Source organism: Centruroides vittatus, unplaced genomic scaffold, assembly GCF_030686945.1.
Source record: "Centruroides vittatus isolate TY-2023 unplaced genomic scaffold, ASM3068694v2 scaffold_3293, whole genome shotgun sequence".
In the NCBI taxonomy this organism is placed as follows: domain Eukaryota; kingdom Metazoa; phylum Arthropoda; class Arachnida; order Scorpiones; family Buthidae; genus Centruroides; species Centruroides vittatus.
The window spans coordinates 960,333-983,465 of record NW_027122702.1 but is presented as its reverse complement, the minus strand read 5'-3'; the positions used below and the strand labels follow the sequence as shown (position 1 = coordinate 983,465).

Sequence of the window (23,133 nt, the reverse complement as noted above, 5' to 3'; positions counted from 1 at the left end):
GATTGTATTGATTGTGTAAAATATTGCAAACTTACTAGTTGATGTAAATGTGTTTGTAAAACAACGATAATCAACTGCATTTAATGTTAACAAGTGGTATAAAAATTGCTCTTTTTCATCATCACAGCGAAGAAAGGCATAGCGTTTGTACAAACTCCTTAAAAATTTAATTAGAAATAAGTTAATAAATTTATTTTTAAATTTGCATCTATGCATACACCAAAATTTTATGTACCTGAGTACTTCTTGATTACTTAATAACTTCTTCAAGTGCTTAGAGAGTAATTTCTTCTCTAATGCTAGTCTCACCCATGCTCTCGCATAACCAATGTCTGTTTTCATTTCAGTCATTGTCTGGACATTTCTTGAAAAAATAATAATTACATTTTACTTTTTACCCATGATAAATTAGAACTTAATAATATTTTTAGATATTAGTTACTTGACATCATATATTAAAGAAATAGGCATTGGTCTTAAAACTGGAAGATCTGGAGTTTTCTTTGTTTTTTTGTCCCAAGACTCCTTTCGACTATTTGACGATTCACCCTCTAATGCAAGAGTCGATATATCTGCAATAAACTAACTAATTAAGACCAAACTAACTAAATTTATATTAAATTACTTCATAAACTTTCAATTAAATATATTTAAAATGTCATTTGAGCTATTGATTATTATTAAGAGCAATATAAATCTTTGACGTAACTGGAAAATTTATAATTTTCATTAAAGAAATTACTCTTAATAAAAAAAATTGATTAATTTATCAAGAATTTTACTACACAAATACTTTTTATTAGTTAAAAAAAAATTAAGTTAAAATTAACTACAAACTTTATAAAAATGAAAAAGTATCAATCATATAAAAGAAAATACAAGTAAATTAAAACATTTGATTAAATTTTTTCAATATGAAAGAATTAAACTAATAAACAGGAAAAAGAAATTGCTTTCATCATATTTTATTCTCTCTTAATAATTCACTTGGCAACATTTTGTGATCAGATGTTTTTGATTTTTTTCTAACAGCTACTCAGAAACAAGTAATATAAAAAAATTTTTTTAAAGTCAATTCCTACTTAGGTCAACAAAGAAAAATGTTTTCTAGTTACTTTTTATTAAATAATTACAATTAATATAAATATGTATATACATATGCTAAATATCTTATATAAGAGAAATTTTTTCTCCCATATAAAACTAAAATTAATTAATTAAATTTAATTAATGAATTAATATTTGAAAAAACTGTATTAACATCAAGTGTCATCCACTACAAGTTTTTAAAAATGTATTTAAACTTGAGTGGATGAATAAAAAGTATTTTATTAACAATTGAAAATTTGAACAAGATATATATATGGGGAGAGTGTGAACTAATAGTAGGAATTTAAAAATAACAATAATTATATTCTTTGCCATCTAAATGAGCCATGATAATGATTTTTAAGTAGACAATTATTCTTAAAAATTCAAGATAAAAAAAATTGACAAGTAAAATAGTCTGATTAAGACTGTAGTAACAATTTATATTCAAGTATTTTAATCACATAAAATTTCTGTCTTTCACAGTTTTTACAGTAATAAGAGCAGCATCAAGTTATGAGCAATTCTGCTTGTAAAGTCTTAAATCCTTCCGTCTTTATATTTCTCTGAAGATTTGTATTTATAATGTTTCTAATATAAATTTTAACATATATATGAAAATATATACAACAACATTATTAATTTTATTAATTCGCACTTCTAAACTTCGATAAATATTTTTGGAATAGTAAATATCAATATTAATTGAGCAAAATCTCCCTGCGTAACTTAGATTTTAGTTTAATGAAATACAAGAAAGTTTATTATCAAATTTAATTAATCTGACAGCTTTAGGTTGTTTAATATATTCATATATCTGAAGGATGGTTTCAATTAAATTTCAGCATTGTTCATTATTATTTTTTCTTGATTATATTTGGATACAATATCCTGCATCATCATTCTAATAATTGTAAACTGAATCAGTTGAAATCTGTAATATATTTGGTAATAAAGTTTAGATTTAAAACAAGTAAAATGGCAAAGCTGTATTTGGAACAAGACTATGTCACGGAGACTCATGTAAGCGGGATCACTTTGACGCTTAAGGCGGGTCTCGTTCTCATTCTCCAATCTTTGGTATTGCTGGTTTTGAGCGCAATCTTTCAAACTTTGCCAGCCTCAACTACGGCCACAACCACGAGGTTGTCCATGATGTATTTTCGGTGAAATTGACCTATCCAATTTCAAAATTTCTCTCCGTTGCATGTCGCCTCGGGTTGAATTTTTGTCAATGCCTAACAAAAATTCCCCATTTTTGAAAAAAATAATCATGGCTATTGTATCGTCCAAAATTACTTTTTTTTATTTTGCACAAATAATATATAGACTATATATTAATAAATGTAAAACAAAAACAAATTATATTTCGGAAGTTAGTTTTAATATAAAATTATAATGACTAGTGCCATCTGCTTTGAAAAACATTCCAATGCTGAAACAAGATATCTTGTCAATCGATCAAGGTCAGCACATGGCGACCAGAGATATGTGGGGAATAACACAGGACAGGTAAATGAGTTTTTTTTTTTTTTTTCAAAGATTTATTTGTCAAAATTTGATTTCTCATTTCAAACTTCCCAACCAGCAATGCATGCACAAATCTCGCACTACTGCCTGTTTGTAGAGAGTGTCACCATTTTGAATTTTATTTTGACTTGGTTCTCAGTCTCCTGAGTACCTACAAGTCTGGTTTTTTTTTATATGCACATGATTTGGGCACCTAATACTCACTACCAAATTGCAACTTCTGACATGTACTCCTTCATACTGCTAAGCTGGTAAAACAGCAAGCAGTATGGTTTTATAAACAAGACATAGTCTTGTCAATTATTATATAGTTTACACACAACTGACTATTCAGTAAAATTGATAATTTCTTTAACTTTGTAAGAAAATATAAAGCATCAAAAAATTTCTAATATTCCAACTTATTAAAATATTACTGATAGGTAAAGTTAACTGTCAGCTGATTTTTTCTTTTTCCTATTTATTAAAAGATTATTTAACAATAGTATAACAGTTTTTATACTACAGAATACAGAAAATAATTCAAAGAAAAATTTAATAGTATGTTTAAAATTAATCTAGAAAAAACAATTAAGGAAAATCCACTTTAAACATGCTAAAAATTCATTAAAAACTAATCATCATCATTAATTTTTCTTTGTATTAAAACATATAAATCTATGGATATCACAAAGAATTCTTCATATGTTATCCACAAAAATGGATTTTTATTTGTGCATATATTCTGGCATGAAAATGACATTAATAAAAATTCAACATCTTAATCACTTTTTATAGCAACTACATGTAGAAATGATTTTTAAAAATTATTAATATATAGATTTAGAACTGGATATTTTATTATATTTTTAATTCTATAATAAAACTTAAAAATAACATGCAAGATAATCTTTGTAAATTATTCTTAAACTAAAATCAATAGCAAATTAATTCATGTTTAAGTATATTTCAATTGATTAAATATGAAACAATTAAGTTATTTTTATCCCCCATAATTTTTTAAACAAAATTTAATTTTTCACTTGTAACAAAACAATATATAAAATAAATAACTCAAATAAAAAAAAAATTAATTAAATTTTTTAGTTTAATTCTTAACTTACCAAAGTTAGCAAGATGGTTAAATATAGCACTAAAATTCCCAGTTTTTAAAGATAATAAAATTTCTGGTATACCAAAACTCCATTTATTTTCAGGATATGCTAAAAACAGAACAGAACAACATAACAGAATGAACAGAACAAAACAAAAAAAAAAACAAATAAAAACACAAAATCCCTTTTTTTTTTTTTATATAAGAGAGAATAATCTGTGGATAAGAAATAAAAATATTAAGTGAAATAACAAATGAAAGATTCACCTACAATCAATCCTTTTCCTGAGAACACACCAAGCCAATGCTGAATAATAGCAGCAGGAAAGAAAGCAATAGTCAGAGAAAATGGCAATTAAATTGTTAATCTAAAGATAAGCAGAGCTTAAAAAATTTTGAAATTTAATAAAGCATTCATATATTTAAATTTAATATTTTTGCACATCATAATATCATTTTATTTCATTCCATTTTAAAAGATACTTTAATGAAGTTTTCTAAAACCTCAAGAGGATTTTATCACACGTATTTTATGAAATATGGCTCATTTCACTGATCTTGCCAGGGTTTTAAAAATTTGGGAATGATGAGAGATGGCATGCACTTCAAGAGAGCTTGCCTTCTGGGAGGACTTTCTATGAGAAACTGGCCCATAGTTAGGTGTTAGGCATGTGAATAAAACCTGGAAAACTCTATGTGACCAGCCTATTGGTGAGGCATAAACCTGCAACCAACTACTGTTGTTCAGCTCACTTGGCCACTGTACATTATCAGTAAGAAACTCTTGAATTTTTTAAAATTTTCAGAGCCTCAACTGCAAGTACTGTGCATTATGCAGCCAAGATATGTGAAACAATCTATAATGTTTTTATTAATGATAATTTATGTCCAAATTTCTACACAAATATTACAGTAAATATTTTCATGACTATACTCAACTAATAGAAGCATTATTTGCAATTGTTTTATTTTCAAAAATGATATAAAAAATGTTAATAAATAATTTATTCCCTAGAAATTCTTTTAAAATGGAACATGTTTACAGTGTGAATATTAGCTAAAAAAATTATTTAAATATTGAAATAATTAAAAATTATGGCAGATATTAACACATTGCATATTATATTCATTATATAATAAAATTAAAATATTAAATTTGTTTATTAATATGTATCAGTATTTGAATTTTATAACTTTGGCTAAACACAAAGTAAAAAAGGTTACACAGTTAATTAATATTCAATTTAAAGGTGTAATATATAGAACTGTTTTCTGTTTGTTTCATGAAAACAAAATGATGTATATGAAATGAAAATTTTATATTTTAACATAATCATTATTATAACATTAGATCAGCATATCAATATTTTTATCATCATTTTAAATACTAACAACAACATTACTAAATTTCTTTGTCATTCAAAATGTATGTTTTATAATACTCCTTTAATTTTTTAAAATAAATAATCATCTTAAAAAGAAATTCTGAAAATGAATAATTTTTTATATACTAGTTATGTACAGATAAATGCTGTCATACAAAAAGCAATCAATTTATATTTTGTAAAAGCAAAATTTTTTATAATGTGTGCCTATAAAGTATAACTTTCATATATGCAATGTGTTGTAAAAATAATAATAATAATAATAATAATAAATACTGAAAGATATCAAAATTTGCAGTTCAAATTATAATTATCAAATATTTTGTATAGATTAATACATATATTAAAAACTCAACAACAAAACTTGTATAAATTCTCCAAAATTACTACAATTTAAAGAATATAAATTTTTACATGAAAGTGTGAAGAAAAATCAAAGCTAAATTATTTCAATCTGTAATTTTGAATAATTTTGAAAATTATTGAACTGTATATTTATGATATCCTAATGCTCTTGGAGTTTTAAAATGTTTTTATATGAATGAAAATATTGTCAGTATATAAAATTTACACACACAATTATTGTTTATTATAATTAATTTTAGTAATAATTTTTCAAATATTAAATTTAAGAGAGTAAGCACATTACACAATTGGCAAATCTATCTATATAACCCATTGAATGCGTGTCCACCCGTCCGCGTAACGGTATGCCAAAAACGGGCACTAGAGGTGCCCCTATCGTGTGTCATATTTCAAACATTTAAATTAACCAAATGAATAATAAAATAAATTATTATTATTCATTTGGCCAATAAATTATTACTGTATTTGGTTAATATAACAATATAAATAATTCAGTATATTTGTAATAGGAATCTATTATTGTCACGGAATGCCTGTAATGTGCACTAGGGGGCGAATAATGAATGTATTAATCTGTTAAGATTAGTTTTTAAGATAAAGATTTGTTTATTCCTACTCGATTTTTTAAGTATAATAATTCTATTTATTTGAACTATTTTGAATAAAGAATATCTTCACTTTCTAATATAGAAATACTGTTTGCTGTTTGTGTATTCATTTAAGTTTAGTTTTTAAGATGAAGAATTGTATACATTTATATATATTAAGTTCATCAAACTTTTAAAAATTAAGTATAAAACTTTCATATATTAGGTGCATCAAACGTGCCTCATAGGAATTTCTAATGCTGCTAGAACGCCCACTAGGGGAGGCATCCCGGGCTACTAGTATATAATAATCGATTTTAAGCAAAATATGGAGAAAATCCCAAGTTGAATCATTATATTATTCTTAGTATTTGCCATAAAATGATATCAACAATTATATCAGACAGAAAGAAATGTTACATTTTTGTAAAATTTAAATATGAGTATTTAAGCTATCAAATTATTTCAGCATGAGAAACACAATAACAAATATTTTTTCCATTAATTTAATAAAATTTTTATGAAATACAAAAAAGTCCATTCAAAACTTTTATTAAATTTGATAGTTCTCAATGAATCACAGAATATGCCAAAAGAACACAAATCAAGCTTAATATAAATCTTAAAAATTATGTAATTATTAATTCAGATGAATTTAAATAACATTTAATGACTATTATAAAAAAATAAATGAACAAAACTAAATGTAAAAATCTTAGTATAGTTTACAATTTTGACTCAAATGTTCTATTATTCTTTCAAGTTAAAATTTATAGAAAAATTTTAGAGTAATTTTTTTTTATATTATTATTTTACTTATTGTTGAGAATACATTACGTTATACTAAACATATATTCTTTAGTTAAAAACGTTTTCAGCTCACTTAGAGCCATCTTTAAAAAAAAAAAAAAACTGCTTTTAACTGAAGATGGTTTTAAAACTAGAACTGCAACAGTGGTCATTTTGACTGCTCGTGTTTTAATTTTTATTATGGTAAAGATAAATGTTCTGTTTAATGTATAATGCCTTTACAAATAAAAGAAAAAACATCATTGTACAATAATAGCATTTCAAATTAAGAAGTATATGATGTGTTAATAATCTTTTACAAGAAATAAAAATGTAGTGATAAGATCATTGATTCTTTTGACTCCTGAAAGTATATTGATTATAAGTTGGCTACTTAGCCAAAAAAGCTATTGTCACGAATTGCAGCCACTCGTCATTTCCAATGTACTATCTCTGCAGCAATCTTTATATCATCATCATGGTCAGTTGGCAGGAAGAGTGGGATAGAAGCAACACTATCCACATCACTCATGATTTCATCCCTAATGTTAACATTAGAATGCTTAACAAACATCTAGATACTATGCATGCTCTCACATAGATACTGATGGCACATGATAACTTCAGGGCCTACCTTTGTCATTTCTTAAAGAAAGGCAATGGTCTGTGCAATTGCAGTGTAGAAGGTGATAACCCCCACCATCTAATCTTTACTTGTACTAAACATACTACTCACCGCTCCCATCTGAGACAATTGGTGGAAACCATTGGCCCTGCAATCTAAATACCTTCATGGACAACAGGAAAATCTACCATGCCTTTATGAACTTTGTACACAACCTTAAACTTTTGAACTGCCAGCAGCTCAGCATAAACAACTTGTAACTCCATATCCTCTTTACTGTGTTACCCTACTGCTACTCAGCCTAGTGTATTGTATCTTGTTTATCTATATCATCATCAATCTCCTTCTTATCATGTTCAACCATTATAATTTATATATCCAGTGAAATAAGGTTACCATTGTAATATGTACAACCATAGCAAATTGTATAACCATTGTTATATGTTTAACCATTGTATTTTGTCTATCCATTGTATTATGTATAACCACTGTAATTTGCATTCCCTTTGAAACCATTGGTTTATGGTTATCTGCTGTTTTATGTTTAACCACAGTACTATGTATTTCCCTTGCAATAAGCATTACCCTGTAAATTGGATGCATTATTTATCGACATCTATCTGCTCTTATTGTACCTTACCACCTTTTTCTTGGCTCCTATTGTTATGGCAGTACCTGTTGATCGTCCCCCACCAAATGGTAATTGTTGCGTCTAACCCTCTTACTTGTATATCATCCATACGTGATCCCTTCTGTATCGTTTGCATCCCATCATTGGTTCCCGGCAGATGCTCTGTGACCCTCCTTTCTTCCCCCTCTATTCCTTCTCATTCCCACCCCACCTCTCTCTCTACTTAACCATACTCATCCCGCTTTCCTTCCTAAGGCTACACCATTGACTCAGGCCTTTCCTTTAACATCCTATCCTATCCTATAAGTTGGCTAGACTTGTTTTATTGTAAACACCTGAAGATAATAATTTTAATGTTATTGAAAGTACCTTTGTAAAAAATAAATCATGTGTATCTATATTCTTTTTCTTGAAAAACTACCAAAAGACAGTTTTAAAATACACATGTGTATTATGTAGAATTGTTTAATCTTTCTTCTTATGTTTTACTATATAACCCTTTTATAAAGGTCAATTTACAATTGCAATAATTCTTAATCCAGTTCATTATGTAAAATAAATTATTTTTGTATTTCTATAACAAGTTTATGATTATTAGTGATTATTTTGGGTAGCTATAATGCAATTAAAAATTGCTAATTGTTCAAATGTGAATACTCTTATAATAAAATAATATGGAAAAACTGAATTTACCAGGAGTTAAAAAATTTGGATCAATTGGTTTGCCTGTGCTTTTACATTCTTCAACTTCTAAATAACTGAGTAAATGAGACCACAAAGCTGATTTTCCCTGTAAAGTGTAATTAGTTTAAATATAATATAGTTCAATAGAGATGAATTAAAATCATTAAATTTATAAAGAAAAATTAAAAACAAACTTGTTTTGTTTGTAATCCATGGCTCCAAACACGTTCAAGAAGATCACAAAGACTTGCTATCAAAGTATTCTCTTCAAGACCTGTAATACTACCTTCAGTATGGCCAAGTTCAATTGCTTCTTGTCCCATCTTTTCAACTAACATTCGTTTTGTCTAATTATCAAGCAAAATTATTTTTAATTTAAGATTAATTATTATTAATAAATTTATGTAAACTGAAATGATTCTCAAAATTACTTACTCGCATTGTACATTCTTTAAGAAGAGCATCAACAAATTTCCAATTTGTCTGTGCAATGAATGCTGGTGAAACATCTGAGAGTTTTGGATGATGAATTCCTTTATTTCTGGCATCAGGAATATATTTCTATTTTTTTATGATTAAATGTGATAAGTATATTGTTTTCAGTTACAAAAAATTTAATATACACACACATATATATAAAATTACTTACATCTTTTTGATCAATAGTTTGCAACAAATGTTCTGCATGTAATTGACGTTTATCTTTTCTTTTCCAATGTGCACTGCTAATTTTTCTAGTTCTACTTATATTAAAGATAATAATAATATCAATAATAATAAAAACATAAGTTTTCTCATTTTATAATCACTTACTTGCTAAAAGGTGGCCCTTGATTTAAAACTTCAAAATCTAAAATAGGAAATGAACCTGACATGCATCTATATTTACAGTCAGTTGAAACTTCTAGACATTTTGGAGGGGGAGCTGTTATATCTATCACAGTTATTCTTGTTTCAATTAAAACTTCTAAAAACAAAATAATAATAATTTTAATAAAATTAAAAAAAAACACAAATACTTAAATTTTTATATCTTAAAAAAAAATAAACTATTAGATTTTATGAATTTAATAATTTTTTGATTTGTAAAGTTTGTTTTTACATAAGTGAAAAAGTTTATGTAAAAATTATTAAGGCTTATCATACACAGCAATCATATATTAAGGTTTATCACACATAACAATCAAAATTAGAATTAATTTTTACTGTAAGAATTGTAATTTTTGAATTTTAGAGTTTTTATGATAACTAAAGTTCAATGTTTTAAATATTTGATTGCTTTGTATGATAAGCCCTAATCTATGGTTTACAACTTTTTTGTTATGTAAAAACAAATATGTTAAAAACTTTTGATAATGACTAATAATATATGTGAAGTATCGTTTTTGAAGATTTTATGCTATTTCTTAATATATAAAATAATAATGCACAAAAAATTCATATATTGTAAATCATAATGAAAATTAAACTGAGGTTATTATTATAAAGTATAATATAAAAATAATTTTCAATGCAAACTTTTTACTGCTTTTGTTTATTAATGTATATTCAGATATACAAAAAAATAGAAATATCTATAAGCTATAAAAATATAAACATTCTAAATTATTATTAAATATTCTACTAACAATAATAAATACTTGAATGTGCTATTATAAAATTTAAAAAACTGAATAGAAATTATATACAAATAAAATTCCCATGCAGTTTTTAATATAACCACCATTGACAAATCCCTTAAAACAATATCTTCATGTATTCATTTTAATTTAGAGATATTTACTAATAAATATTATGAATTTATAAATAATTATAACTGATATTCCAATTAAATGGAGTGCAATTTCAACTTTTTAGCAATGCACTGATAATTTCAATGTTCAAAAAGATTAGTCAATTGAAAATATTATCATCATAAATGTGTGTTTGTTTGTGTATATATAATGAATTAGTCAAAAAACTGAATTTTCATTGAACGTTTATTTATATTATTGATAATTTATCGTTCCAATATAGTTGGTAGCTTATTTCAGGTGTGATTTGTGTTTGTGTTATTTTTAACACATTGTCGATTGGTGATCAAAATCTAGTATTTCCAATAATGAGTCAAAACCATATGTGTTGTAAAGTCAATTTCTACATATTGCCAAAACCTCATAAGTGATGTGTACCTTTTAAGCACTCTCTCTAACATCATCAAAAAACTCACAACCTCATACTTGAAAATTTTGCTCCCTGGAAATGATGTTTTTTAGCTCTCCTGTAAAATTTTAGAAAATGCAGATGCAAGGTTTTGTTCACCAACCAACAATATGAAATTATTAAAAAAATAAATTGATTCTTTTCTATGACTGTATAAATTTGATTTTCAGTAATGTTTTCTTTACACAATAAATAAAGTTAATTGAAATAAACTGAATAGATTTTATTCAATTTATTTCAGTTTCAACTTACAGAATTTAATCAATAAATTTGAAGAAAGCATTCTATCAACAAAAATAAAAAAAAGTTAGGGAAAAACTATTTTATATTTTCTGATTAATAAATCAATGAATTTTGTATGTATATAATATTCTTACCTGTATCTCTAAATGTCCCACATGGCTCATAAGCTGGAATCCTTACCATACTATCACTACAACATTCTTTGAGTAACTTGATTCGAGAATCAAATACCTTTAAAAATAAATTAATTAATATATTGAAAATATGCATAAATAAAAAATAAAACAAAATTCATTACCTTCAAATATGGATCACACTCTTCCCATTGTGATAAAATTTTATTATCAATGAGTGTTGCAAACATTTGTGTCTCAATAAAACGTGATAAAAAAGGCAATGATGGTTCTGGCTGATCAGAAAGGAAAGCTGTCTTGTCAAAATTTTGCATTGTTTCTCTTGAACTTAACCATTGATCAGTATCTTGCTACATACCAATTGTATAATAAAAAGAATTTAAACTTTAGAATGAAATTAAATTATTGAATATTAACATTATTAACATTTTATTATTCATTTAAATGATTAAAATAAAAGATCTCTTTCTAGAACAAATTTATTATTCTACAGAGCATATACAAGTATCCCACATACAACATGGTACTTCCACAACACAGTTTTGTTCTAACACAGTTCAAAAATTGGGAATATCCCCCATACAACATGATTTCTAGTTTTGTTCTAACACAGTTTTGGAAATCTTCTGTACAAAATTTCACAACTTTTAAGTGTAAACTTCATTATTCTATATCTTTTTTTATTTAAGTAAGCATGTATGTTGTCTCAAATTTGCCCATGGATTTTACAATATTGAAATTTTCAGATTATTTTGTGCTTTTTGTCAGGTTTATTTTAATGAAACCCAATAGGACAAGGAAGAAAAAATTGCACCAACTTTCTTATCAACCAGGAGCCATTGTCATTGCTTTCAAACTTTAGTCTTTAAGACTGTCAGTGTGTTTTCTTTTTATAGATTAATCTTCATATTAGGAAGTTTATTTTTAAACATTTTAGGTAAGTGTTATTAATCTTTTTATTTAACTGTAGGTATTACTTATCTATAAATGATTATTTCATTCGTAAAAATGACAAAAAAAAATACAGTGGTATCTTGGTACTTGAACAATTTGATATTCAAACATAAACTCTGGAGAAAAGTCACTTAGTACTCAACTGAGCAAATACAACCCACTATAACAAATTTTCGATTAATAACATATTTTTATTTTGTCATCCATAAAAATATTTTTATGACCAAAATAAAATATGTTAAAATATTGCTGATCCTTCTGATCAAGATCAACAACAAGCACAGATGACGACAATATTTTGTAAAAAGAAAATGCCTTTGTTTAACTAAAATTAACATTAATGCGTAATACAATACTTTTTAATTGTGATTGTTAGTTAATTATTGGTTTGAAAGAAATTATCAATTGCTTTAATAAACATATTTCTCTTAGTAACAAAAAAGAATTGTATACTTTTGCTAACTTCTGCAACATAACCCAATGTTTTGCATTAGTCCTTTGTTTCATAAAGCACGGTTACATAACACAGCACTTTTTCAGAATGTAACTAGTGTTATACGAGAGACATCTGTATTTTACTTAAAAAATTCCTACACAGTTATTATTTTAAAGACAAAAATGTCTAATACTTTTCAATATGAATCTATACTTCTATTCAATAATAGAAGAGCAATGATTCAAAGAATATAAAACAAGATATATTGACACAGAAATGCATTGTCATTTACACATTGAAGCAGCTAACAATTCCAAATAAATTTTAATGAAATATTCTTTATAGAATTATAATTAGTCTCCAGGAATTTATAATAGCAAAATGGAAAATTTTAAATTGAGTGATAATTATTTTTCAATTTTGTAGTTTCATTTCAAAAATAAATAATAAATAAAATTAATCTCCATTAGAAATTGATTTAACTTAGAAGAAACAATGGTAAGTACAGTAGAGCGTCATTTATCCGAAAGCTGGTTAACCAAAACATCGGTTATCCGAAAGCTTTCCAGTCGGACTGTATCGTGCTGAATCGAACGTTTTTGATACTAGATTAACTTCTAACGTATAATTTTTTTGTTTTTATATTTTTCAATATATTTATTTTGTTTGTAAAAAGTAAAGAAATAATTTTAACGATACAATAGCCTCGATTATTATTATAAAAATTTTCGTTAGGCTTAAAATCAACAAAAATTCAACACAAAGTGACATGCAATGGAGAAAAATTCAACACAAAGCGACACACAACAGAGAAAAATTTCAACATCGGATAGGTTAATATATTTTTTCATAATCGGTTTTTCATATCGCACATAATTGGTTATCCGAAAACAATCAGTTATCCGAACAACCACAGTCCCCAACTGATTCGGATAAACGACGCTCTACTGTATATATAAAGTTTGAAAATCATTTTGAATATAATTCATAAAATATTCTTAAGTAAATTTATTTTAAATATTAAAAGATTGCTTACATAATCCAGACTAGACACAATAATCAAATAATTGCATTTAGTTTATGAAAATACATCAAAATATTCTAAAATAAATCAACTAATTTTATAGCAAAATCAAATTACATCATCATATTCTATATGATCTATGGAAAAATTAATTAGATTTAATAGATATTTTTTAGGGAATCAGCAGCCAATTAAATAACTTAGAATTTATAAATAAACCTATAAATTCAGGATAATTATAATTTCACCGATCAAAACTAATTATATAAAAACATTCTTTATTTCATATTAAATTTCTAATCAAAATTAAATTAAAATTTGTGTACATAATTTTTACAAGCATTTAATAATCATGACATGTGTAATTTTCTGACATTAAGAAAAAAAAAAGCTCTTTAAATGCATATTATGACTGAAATGTCAAACAGAACACAGATTTATTGAATAAACTGGCTCAATTCAAGCTCTGGATGAGACAGATGGGATCTTAGCAGAGCTGTAGAGCATATCCATAGAAGCAAAAGGTCAAAGAAATGATACCTCTACAAGTGACTCTTCACAAGATACAGCCCCCCAAAATCAGGTTGTGTGAGAGTTGCGTCACTCCACTAAGACTACCACACTTAACTATTTAGTCCACGCAACTACACTGGTTTCAAGTAGTCTACTTGACTGTTCATGGAGTACTTGATGGTATATAGTTTATGCAGTGTGGGGGCTCGCGCCACCTGGGCACTGAGGTGCTTGCTATTGCTTGCACTGAAGGCACATGGTTACATGTGGGGCATCAGTCAAGGTGAGTAATAGAGAGCCTTGATGACACTGAGAATGGAAAATAGGCAGTATACTGATACATGTTAAAAACTGACCTTTGGAGGCAAATATCTCATGAAGAGTTGCATGTACAGTACAGGTATGGTTCCTTTGACTTTTTTGCTCATATAGGGAGTCTACAATTCTCCAAAGGTGCAAAATCCCTCATCCAGAGCCTTACCAAATAAACTTCTCTATTACAGCATACATTATTGAAGCATACATTATATGTATGTATTTTCAATAAATCTGTAGTTTATTGAATTACAGTAATTAATGTAAAAGATCAAATTTAATGACAAATTACAGCTGTCTTATGTCTTAACCCTTTCCATGCGGTTATACGCCTTTAGGCGTATGTCACGTGACTTGCCGTTAATTCGTGATGCGGCATACGCCTTTAGGTGTAATTAATCAAAAAATTCGATTATTTTGCGTTATATTTGATTTTCCAGTGATCTTAGCTTTGATTCGCTCTTCTGTAGGTCGATTGACTTTGTTTAAGCCAAAAAGTGTTTTCTGATCACCCCTGGGCCATAAATATTTCGGTAAAATGGACCCCCTATTATTCTACAGCAAATCTTCCCAGTTAACTACACAGTTGACTGAAAACAATCAAAGGAAAACTCCTTCTACAGTTTTATTGGGTATCTTCTGTCTTTGTTGACATTACTTTAACTAATCACAGACTTGTGAAAGAAAAATTTGCCGCGAAAAGTCCCGTCTTCAACCTTCCAAGTAAAATGTAAACAATCGCAATAAATCCGCTTTTTAAATCGTTTTTTAGCATCAATTAACTAATTTAATGTACTTAGACATTAAATTAGCTAATTCTACAGTATTTCGGCTAGTAAATATGTTTTCAAAACTATCTAGCAATAAATATTCCCAGGAAACTCCACCTCCCAATAGTAAATCTGTGAGATCTGGAAATCCCCTGGAACGAACGTTGTAATATATTATATTCAAATTAATAATTACCCCTTTCCTCTATCCGGTTATAATCCGAATATAATACGAATTATAATAAAATGAATCCCTATATCGAATCGAAAAATTTCTCCTATTATAAACAGCCCGTCTAAAACTGACTTGGATGTAAACATCCTGCCTAAAAACGGTCCCGGACGAGAAAATATGCGTCCCCGGCCATATAACTGTCAACTATCCATTGTTCTTATGCTGCGTACAGATCATCTTGCAACTTAAGTTTATAGTTAGCGTCCGAATTCGCCGTATTGTTTCCAATCCCGGAAACACCTATGGCCTAAGCACCTGCACGTGACAAAAATTCCCAGCAGAAAAAGATATATAAGAGGCTCCCTTCCTCCCTCGGTAGAGAGTCTTTCATCGATTAAGATCGAGTCGCGATCTTACCCTGTGTGCCTACAGAATATATTTGACTATTGTGCCGTAAGTGCCATCGAACCTTCCCTAGAAAGGAATATTCGATCATCGTGACGAACAGCATATTAGAATTACTGATTGTCCCAGAGGTATGGAACCCACTTATGTGAACTCTCTCTCTCTCTCGTCGCGTGATAGGGCTATATAGAGCTATATGTCACCCCTTTTAATGTCAGATTTTTGTAACGTATACTTTGTTTTCCATTAAATCGTTGTTAACCTGTTAAATGGTGTCTTGTTTGCTCGAATATTCGCTTATCGTCTTACCACGACTCCACTTTCCCTCCTACACTCGACCCGATAAAAAGCAGTCCCGTCCCTACGGGATCCCTACCGATAAATAAGCCATCTCTGACACGTGGGCAAGTCCCTCCGACTTGTTGCCGAAATTAAACAGAGGTCTGACCTCGTCAACCCGCCTCGGTACCCACAAATCTATGGAAGATCTTCTTGCTGTTAATTGGCTTTAAAAATTTTGTTTCTACGCCTATTACGCTCTAATTGGTAATTTTGTATTATGACTGAATCAACTTCAACGAATGAGAGTTTTTTTTTAAACCATTTGGTCGGGATTTTTCCACGAAGAACCAATCCACGTGATTAAAGTCAGAATGTAAACAAACGTTAAAAGATAGCTATGTTCATCGTTTTAGAGCCGTAATTCTACTAGTTTTCATGTTATTTGACTTTACTTAGACAAGAAGATTTCTTATCAAAAGCTTCTATCTGAAAAATTTACCGAAAAATTCATTACTTCCGGATATTGCGTAATTGCAGGAAAACTTAACTAATCGCTTATTTTAGTGTATTATTGTATAAAGCCTTGAAAAAATATAAAAAAGTGTCAAATATTCACTATTTTAAGCAGAAATATATGATTATAAACTTTAACGTGTTGCTTTACGATAACAATCGACCCCTCTCCCTGCCAAGTAATTAGAGACATAGTGTAAATAACGGCAATAACTTCTCCCCCGCTCTAGCTAGAGAGCTGCGGTTTTTTTTATTTAAAAGAAGACAGATGTATCTAACTAACAAATGTACAAAATTTAGCGATTTTCTGTAAATTAATTATTTTTTTCTTTTGTTCGTAAGCTTCAAATTTTAATATTATTTTAAATTTCTATTAAACTAAAAATTAAACAATTGTAAACTGTGATATGTTCTTAATCAAACACAAAAAACAGATTAAACATAGCGCGATTTTGAAGCGAAATATCACGATTTAAAAATTATCCAAAAACTGCAAAAAATGTGCCGCATGACAAATTCCACTCAATTATTTGCTGTAGATTGCCAGCATGGAAAGGGTTAAATTACTTCAATGTAATTTAAGACATAAGGCAGCTTTAATTTGTATAAGAAATTACTTACTTGATTTGGCTGAACAACAAAATGTTCATATGAACAAAACATATGAATAAATCGATTGAAAAATATTTCCCTTATTGCATTATTCAATTTTAATGTATCTAAATATTGTCTAGATTCTTCAGATTCTTTATTAAGTTTAGAATTTCCTTCATTATCTACTTTTCCTTGTTTTTCTAAATCTTCTAATGACTTAATTACACCTAAAAATATTGTTTTTGTTTATAAACAAACAATATAATTTTTGATATATCCTTAAGTCAAAAAATATGAAATTTCTTTAAATTAAATTTACCTGTCCTTTTTGCAATAGCAGTAATTTTTTGAAGAGCTTCGCTTTGTTGTAGAATATGATTATGCATACTTGCTAAACTACTGTATGAACTACGTGCACTACTGTCTTTACTATTAAACCCAGAATCGCCACTTTCGAAACTCCAAGATAATTTTCTTGCATGCCGTGAACCTCTCCTATTTAAATTGTGGTAACTCTTTCCATTTGTATTTATGGGTACTCCAAATCTACTTAGTGCACTACATATCTCAGATATAAGTTCATTCCTGAATGGTAATTTAGGTATATCTTCAGGAACTTCAATTAGTTGATTGTCAATATCAACAAAACAGAGATTTGCCTACAAACATATAATTTATAAATAATATAAATAATTATTTTTTCAATTATAATAATAATTGCAAAAGCTTACTTCTCCAGGTATAGATAATGATGTTCTATCTTCAACACTTTGATGCAATCCCATAATATAAGGAACTGGAGCATCCAAAAAGTGATGCAATGATGCTGGTAAGATAGGAACATATACATGTTGCCAAGTATATGGAAATAACAACATTGTAATACATTCGGCTACTAACATTAACTTGTGATAATCTGAAAATGAAAAAAAAATATTTAAAATTAGATATAATAATAGTAATTTACAAAACAACTATTCTAGTCTTAATCTCAAAAACAAATTTAAACTATCAGATTCAAATCCAAAAACTGAATATGTGAATTAATTTACTTCAAATTTTAATACAGAATCCTTTGCTAATAGCAAAACTTTAACAAATAATAAAAAACAGGTATTAAAAATGAGATTAAAAAAAAAATAAAATTAGATTTGTGAGAATTAATTTTGGAAAAAAACTTAGGATGTAACCATTTTCTTAGTAGTAAAGAATATAAATTAGATTTTATCACCAACAAAGTTTGAATTACTAATCTAAAATAAACAATAAAACTTAGCGAGGGAAGGAATGTATTATTCCATTAATAATTTTTATGCAAAATATATAATATACAAACTGACAATTGCATTATAAAATTTATTACTGTGAGAACCAAGGGAGTGTAGAGCTGCAAGCTCGACCCTGCTTACTGACAACGGGATGGCAAGTTTCGTCATTGCATCAATGAATGGCAATAAATCGAGTGAGAGGGTTAGTGAAGTCATGATAAGGTGTCGGCCATACTCAAGGATAACATGCATAAAATTTATTCAGTCTAAACTGACACGAAACACATTCGAACCGTTCAATCATCACTTTCTTAAAGGTATTAAAATCCTCCACTTTTTTTTAATCCATCTGTCTTTTCAAACAAATTCCTGCACTATCCCTGCAAGCTTAAACTTCACCACGGTTAACATCTGTGCCTTTGACCAGCCACTGATCTCATGACATCTGCCAAGGATTCAAAGAAGTTTGTGATCCTTGGTCCCACTGGGTCACCCATAAATATTGGCAATAATGGAATCATCCCACTGAGACATCCCAAGGTTTCCTGCCAAAGTCACACGAGGGGGTTTGCTTCCTTCTGCCATTTCTATCTAATTTAATTCTACCTTAAAATTACATTAACCTTACAGTACTGCCGATTTAACCTTATCAAAGACCCCACTCCTGTAAACCAACTTGTGAGAACCAAGGGGGTGTAGAGCTGCGAGCTCGACCCTGCTTACCAGCAACGGGATGGCAAGTTCCATCACTGCGTCAATGGATGGTGATAAATCAAGTGGGAGGGTTAGCGAGGTTGTGATAAGGTGTCTGCTGTACTCAAAAATGCATTGAACATAAAACATTTTTAATAAACAAATAAAATTATACAAAGAGAGTACAAAAATAGAAGATACAATGCAGATTAAACAATTAATAACTCTATTAGCACAAAATTGATTAATGAGGTCTCATCGACACTTCTTTGCGGGTTCCGCAGTCCGACCAAATTAGATTTCCATATCAAGAGTTAATATTAGTCTAACTATTTGGGCAGAGAGAGAGTTTCTAATTTTTCTAAGTAAATACCTCATAACCTGCGGCGATGAAGTCTCAAGCAGTCCTTTCAGAAAGTGGCTGAAGGAAGGTCCGAACGAAGTTGTCTGCCTGGAGGTTTCCTTTGGACAATCGCCCCAAGGCACGAGTGCAACCCCTTTTTATACGCATTTTGCAGGGGAACTATTGGGAGGAATTCTGATGCCATGTGGTCTAAGTTCGATTTAGGTTTAGGTGTTGTGGATATGAGTCATCAAAATTTGGATGTATTGATGAATTTATTGCCATCTTCTATCCATCATTGTGGCTCACATTATCTTGTAAATCTCGGCTTTGACGGTTCTCTTCAAGACTAAATGTCTGTATTCACTAAGGTTAGGACTTAGGTTATCACCTAAGTAAAAATTGTTGATATTTAATCTGTTTTATCTATCAAGAAATCTCATGGAAAAAAGATGTGTGTGGGTTTAGTCTGGGTTGATCTTCCCCTTTTCGGTGACCTTTTGTTTGCCCTTTTTTTCCAGGGAGGTGTTAGAATCGGATTGGAATATTACTTTAATTAAATTAAATGATTAACTTAATTGTTCCCCCTCCTCTTCAGATTCTCACATTACTATAAAACCTACAATAGAAGGTTGGAAATTACCTATGCCACTTTTCAATGGGATGTATGTCATTTTATAAAGATTGCCTCCCTGATAAATGTACTGTAAGTCTTTTTTCAGCAAAATGGTTTGTTTCCATAAAAAAGCCAAAAAAGATTAATCATGACATTTAAATAAGGTAAAATGTAAATATTCAAGAAAGAAGTGGATGATAGCAGATTTGTCTAGTTTGTTAGTTCTGAATTTCAACGTGCAGAAGGTTGCAGGTTTAAGAATAATTGAGAATTTTTTACATTCCACCACTTAAATATCTTTACAGATTGTGTAAATGCTTATTATTAACCCAATTAGTATGTTTTAAACTTCATGTAATGGCTATTTTCTATCACTTTTATTAATTATTTTTGCACATTTGGTTATAATACTAGAAAATCTGACAGAAGAAGAAGCCCCTTTTGTTTCAAAAAGTATACAATTTAAAATCAGTAGAAAAATAATCAGTTTACAAAAAACAACTCCTTCCTGCTATAATTTGAAGGAAGTGTCATTGTGACTCTCGTGTCATTGTGACTCTCCCATACTCAAACACACACAATCTGTCATTATCATTCATTAATCTAAACATTCCCACAGTAACAAAAGGGGAGGTCTCCAGAATCTCACAGAAGCATTTTGCAAACATTTCTTTCAAATTAGTTACTGGGAGTCATTGACATTGGAAAGTCAGAAAAGAATGATTACTTTGGCAGGAGAGAGGTAAAATTACTAGATAATCAGAGCACACAAATCAAAATTCATAGTACCAGTAGGAAATAAATTTGTTGTTAAAAACAAAACATCATGGTGTTGTCAAAAAAATATGTTCATTTATGGAATTTTTTTTTACCTTTTAATTATTTAATAGATAATTAAAATACAGTATATGAAGCATGCAATGCCATAATGTTGTACATGCCATTTTTCTCTAAATATGTGTTATTCAAGAAATGAGTTCTAAATGCAATGTTTCCTGCTGCAAAAAAATATTGTGATAATAGAGGCACTGTAAATGGCTGTATTTTGAAGTTGAATTTATGTGCAAGCCATAATATTTTAAGTGCCAAAGTGCGAGTTACATGATTTCTGGCACTTTCTTTGTTATTCTTACTAGCATTACTTAAGATGGAAAATAGCCATTATTTAAATGTTATGATTAATCTGGTTTTAGGTTTTTTTTTTACAGAAAAAAAGCATTTTGCAGATTTTTGATATATTTCTCAGGAAGACAATCTCTATAAAATAATATATACATTCCATTAAAAATGACTTTAGTAACGCACAACCTTCCTTTGTTAGACTAATCTAATTTTTCATTAAATTCATATCAATTATTAAAATTATTTTATTGTAATTAAATTTCAAAGGATCTTTGATGTAAATTAAAAATTCAAGATTTTATTAACTATATTTATTGTCTTAATTTTTAAAATTATTGTACACATGAAAAAATATTAAATAAATTTAAAATTTATTCTGCAATCAAATAACTCAAATTTATTTTGATAATAAAACTTTATATCAAGTTAAGTTAAATTCTGCTTTAATCTAAATTTAATGAAAGATTTTAAAAATATCTACCTTCTGAAAATAAAAGTATTTGATTTTCTAAAAGAACACTGGTGAATAATTGGATGGCATTTTCAACACCAAGTGTCAAAAAAAATTTTTTGTATGAATATTCGAAGAATGGCAACTCTCCATTTCCTACAAAATTATCACAGAATTGTATAATAATTAAAAATTTCTTTTAATAATTTATTTTCTCAATAAAAACAATTACCTGGCCTTTGGCACAAAACATGTTGGCCAAAACAAAAAAACTTTAAACTACGTCCTGCTGAAGGAAGAGGTACCTCATAGAGGATATTATATACATAACTTTCTAATGGCAGAGATGAAGGAGGCTTATCAATAACAAGATTATAAAGTCCTTCAAGAAATTTACAACAGGATACAATAGCAGGAAGCGGAGTTATTAAACAGATACATTTTGTTACAAATAATGTATCCTGTGTGTAATCATACAGAGTGGCATGTTGTGTTGACTGGCGTGAACTGAGTTTAAAAGAACGTGGAAGAGACCTTGTACCACTCATGTCACATGCAGTATTTACCATTTGTGCTCGACTGCTACTCAACTCAGTAATATGCATTGCCTGATGATAAAAATACACATTTTTATTAATATTTATCATTTATTCTTTCATTTATTTTATTCATAATTTAAAATCAATACCTGTAGAGTTTGCATTGCTGCACATATTCTTTTGTCTGTAACTTCCTCATAAAATGTAAGCGCATGACCATAACTACGAGAACCATCTTCTCTTGTTATAATGAATGAATGAAAATATGGATCGCGAGTATGTTTCTGTGTTCTAAAAGTAAGTCCTCTAGGAAGACAGAGCTGTAATTTTCAAAATATATATTAAAAATTGTTTTTATAAAAATAATAATGATGAAGTGTTGGATTAAAATATTTTACCATTCCAACTGCACTTTCATCAAAAGGATTCCAGGACACATTTTCTGGATAATGTGCAAGTACTTTTGATCTGAAAGGCCTGTCCAGAGGAGTACAATGTAAACTATCACCTGAAAAAAGATTTTAAAAAAATAAAACATTTTAATTATTAAAGTTGAAAATTATAATATAAAAATTTCATATTTTCATCATTTAAATTTATATTTACAGTATGTCATTAATAATCAAAATCAGCTATATTTTCTTAGTTAATCATTAAATAAATAAAAGTGTCTTTTGGAATTAAAATTCTTTAATGATGTTGAAATTCGTTAAAGAATTTTAACACCTAAAGACAGTTTTATTTATTTAATGAACAATTATT

General features: G+C 28.3%; 1 protein-coding gene across 1 annotated transcript in view; it reads right to left on the bottom strand.

Annotated features, from left to right (window-relative positions):
- pns (pinstripe) overlaps positions 1-23,133 on the bottom strand; it is a 56,383-nt gene that overhangs the window by 10,157 nt on the left and 23,093 nt on the right. The window contains 18 exon segments of the mRNA XM_067286223.1: positions 36-157; positions 236-364; positions 443-572; positions 3,723-3,821; positions 8,789-8,885; positions 8,974-9,126; positions 9,215-9,340; positions 9,429-9,519; positions 9,593-9,746; positions 11,359-11,455; positions 11,523-11,708; positions 17,367-17,566; positions 17,659-17,998; positions 18,071-18,255; positions 21,863-21,988; positions 22,065-22,440; positions 22,521-22,691; positions 22,770-22,879. Of these exon segments, the coding sequence (XP_067142324.1) occupies positions 36-157; positions 236-364; positions 443-572; positions 3,723-3,821; positions 8,789-8,885; positions 8,974-9,126; positions 9,215-9,340; positions 9,429-9,519; positions 9,593-9,746; positions 11,359-11,455; positions 11,523-11,708; positions 17,367-17,566; positions 17,659-17,998; positions 18,071-18,255; positions 21,863-21,988; positions 22,065-22,440; positions 22,521-22,691; positions 22,770-22,879 (2,892 nt within the window).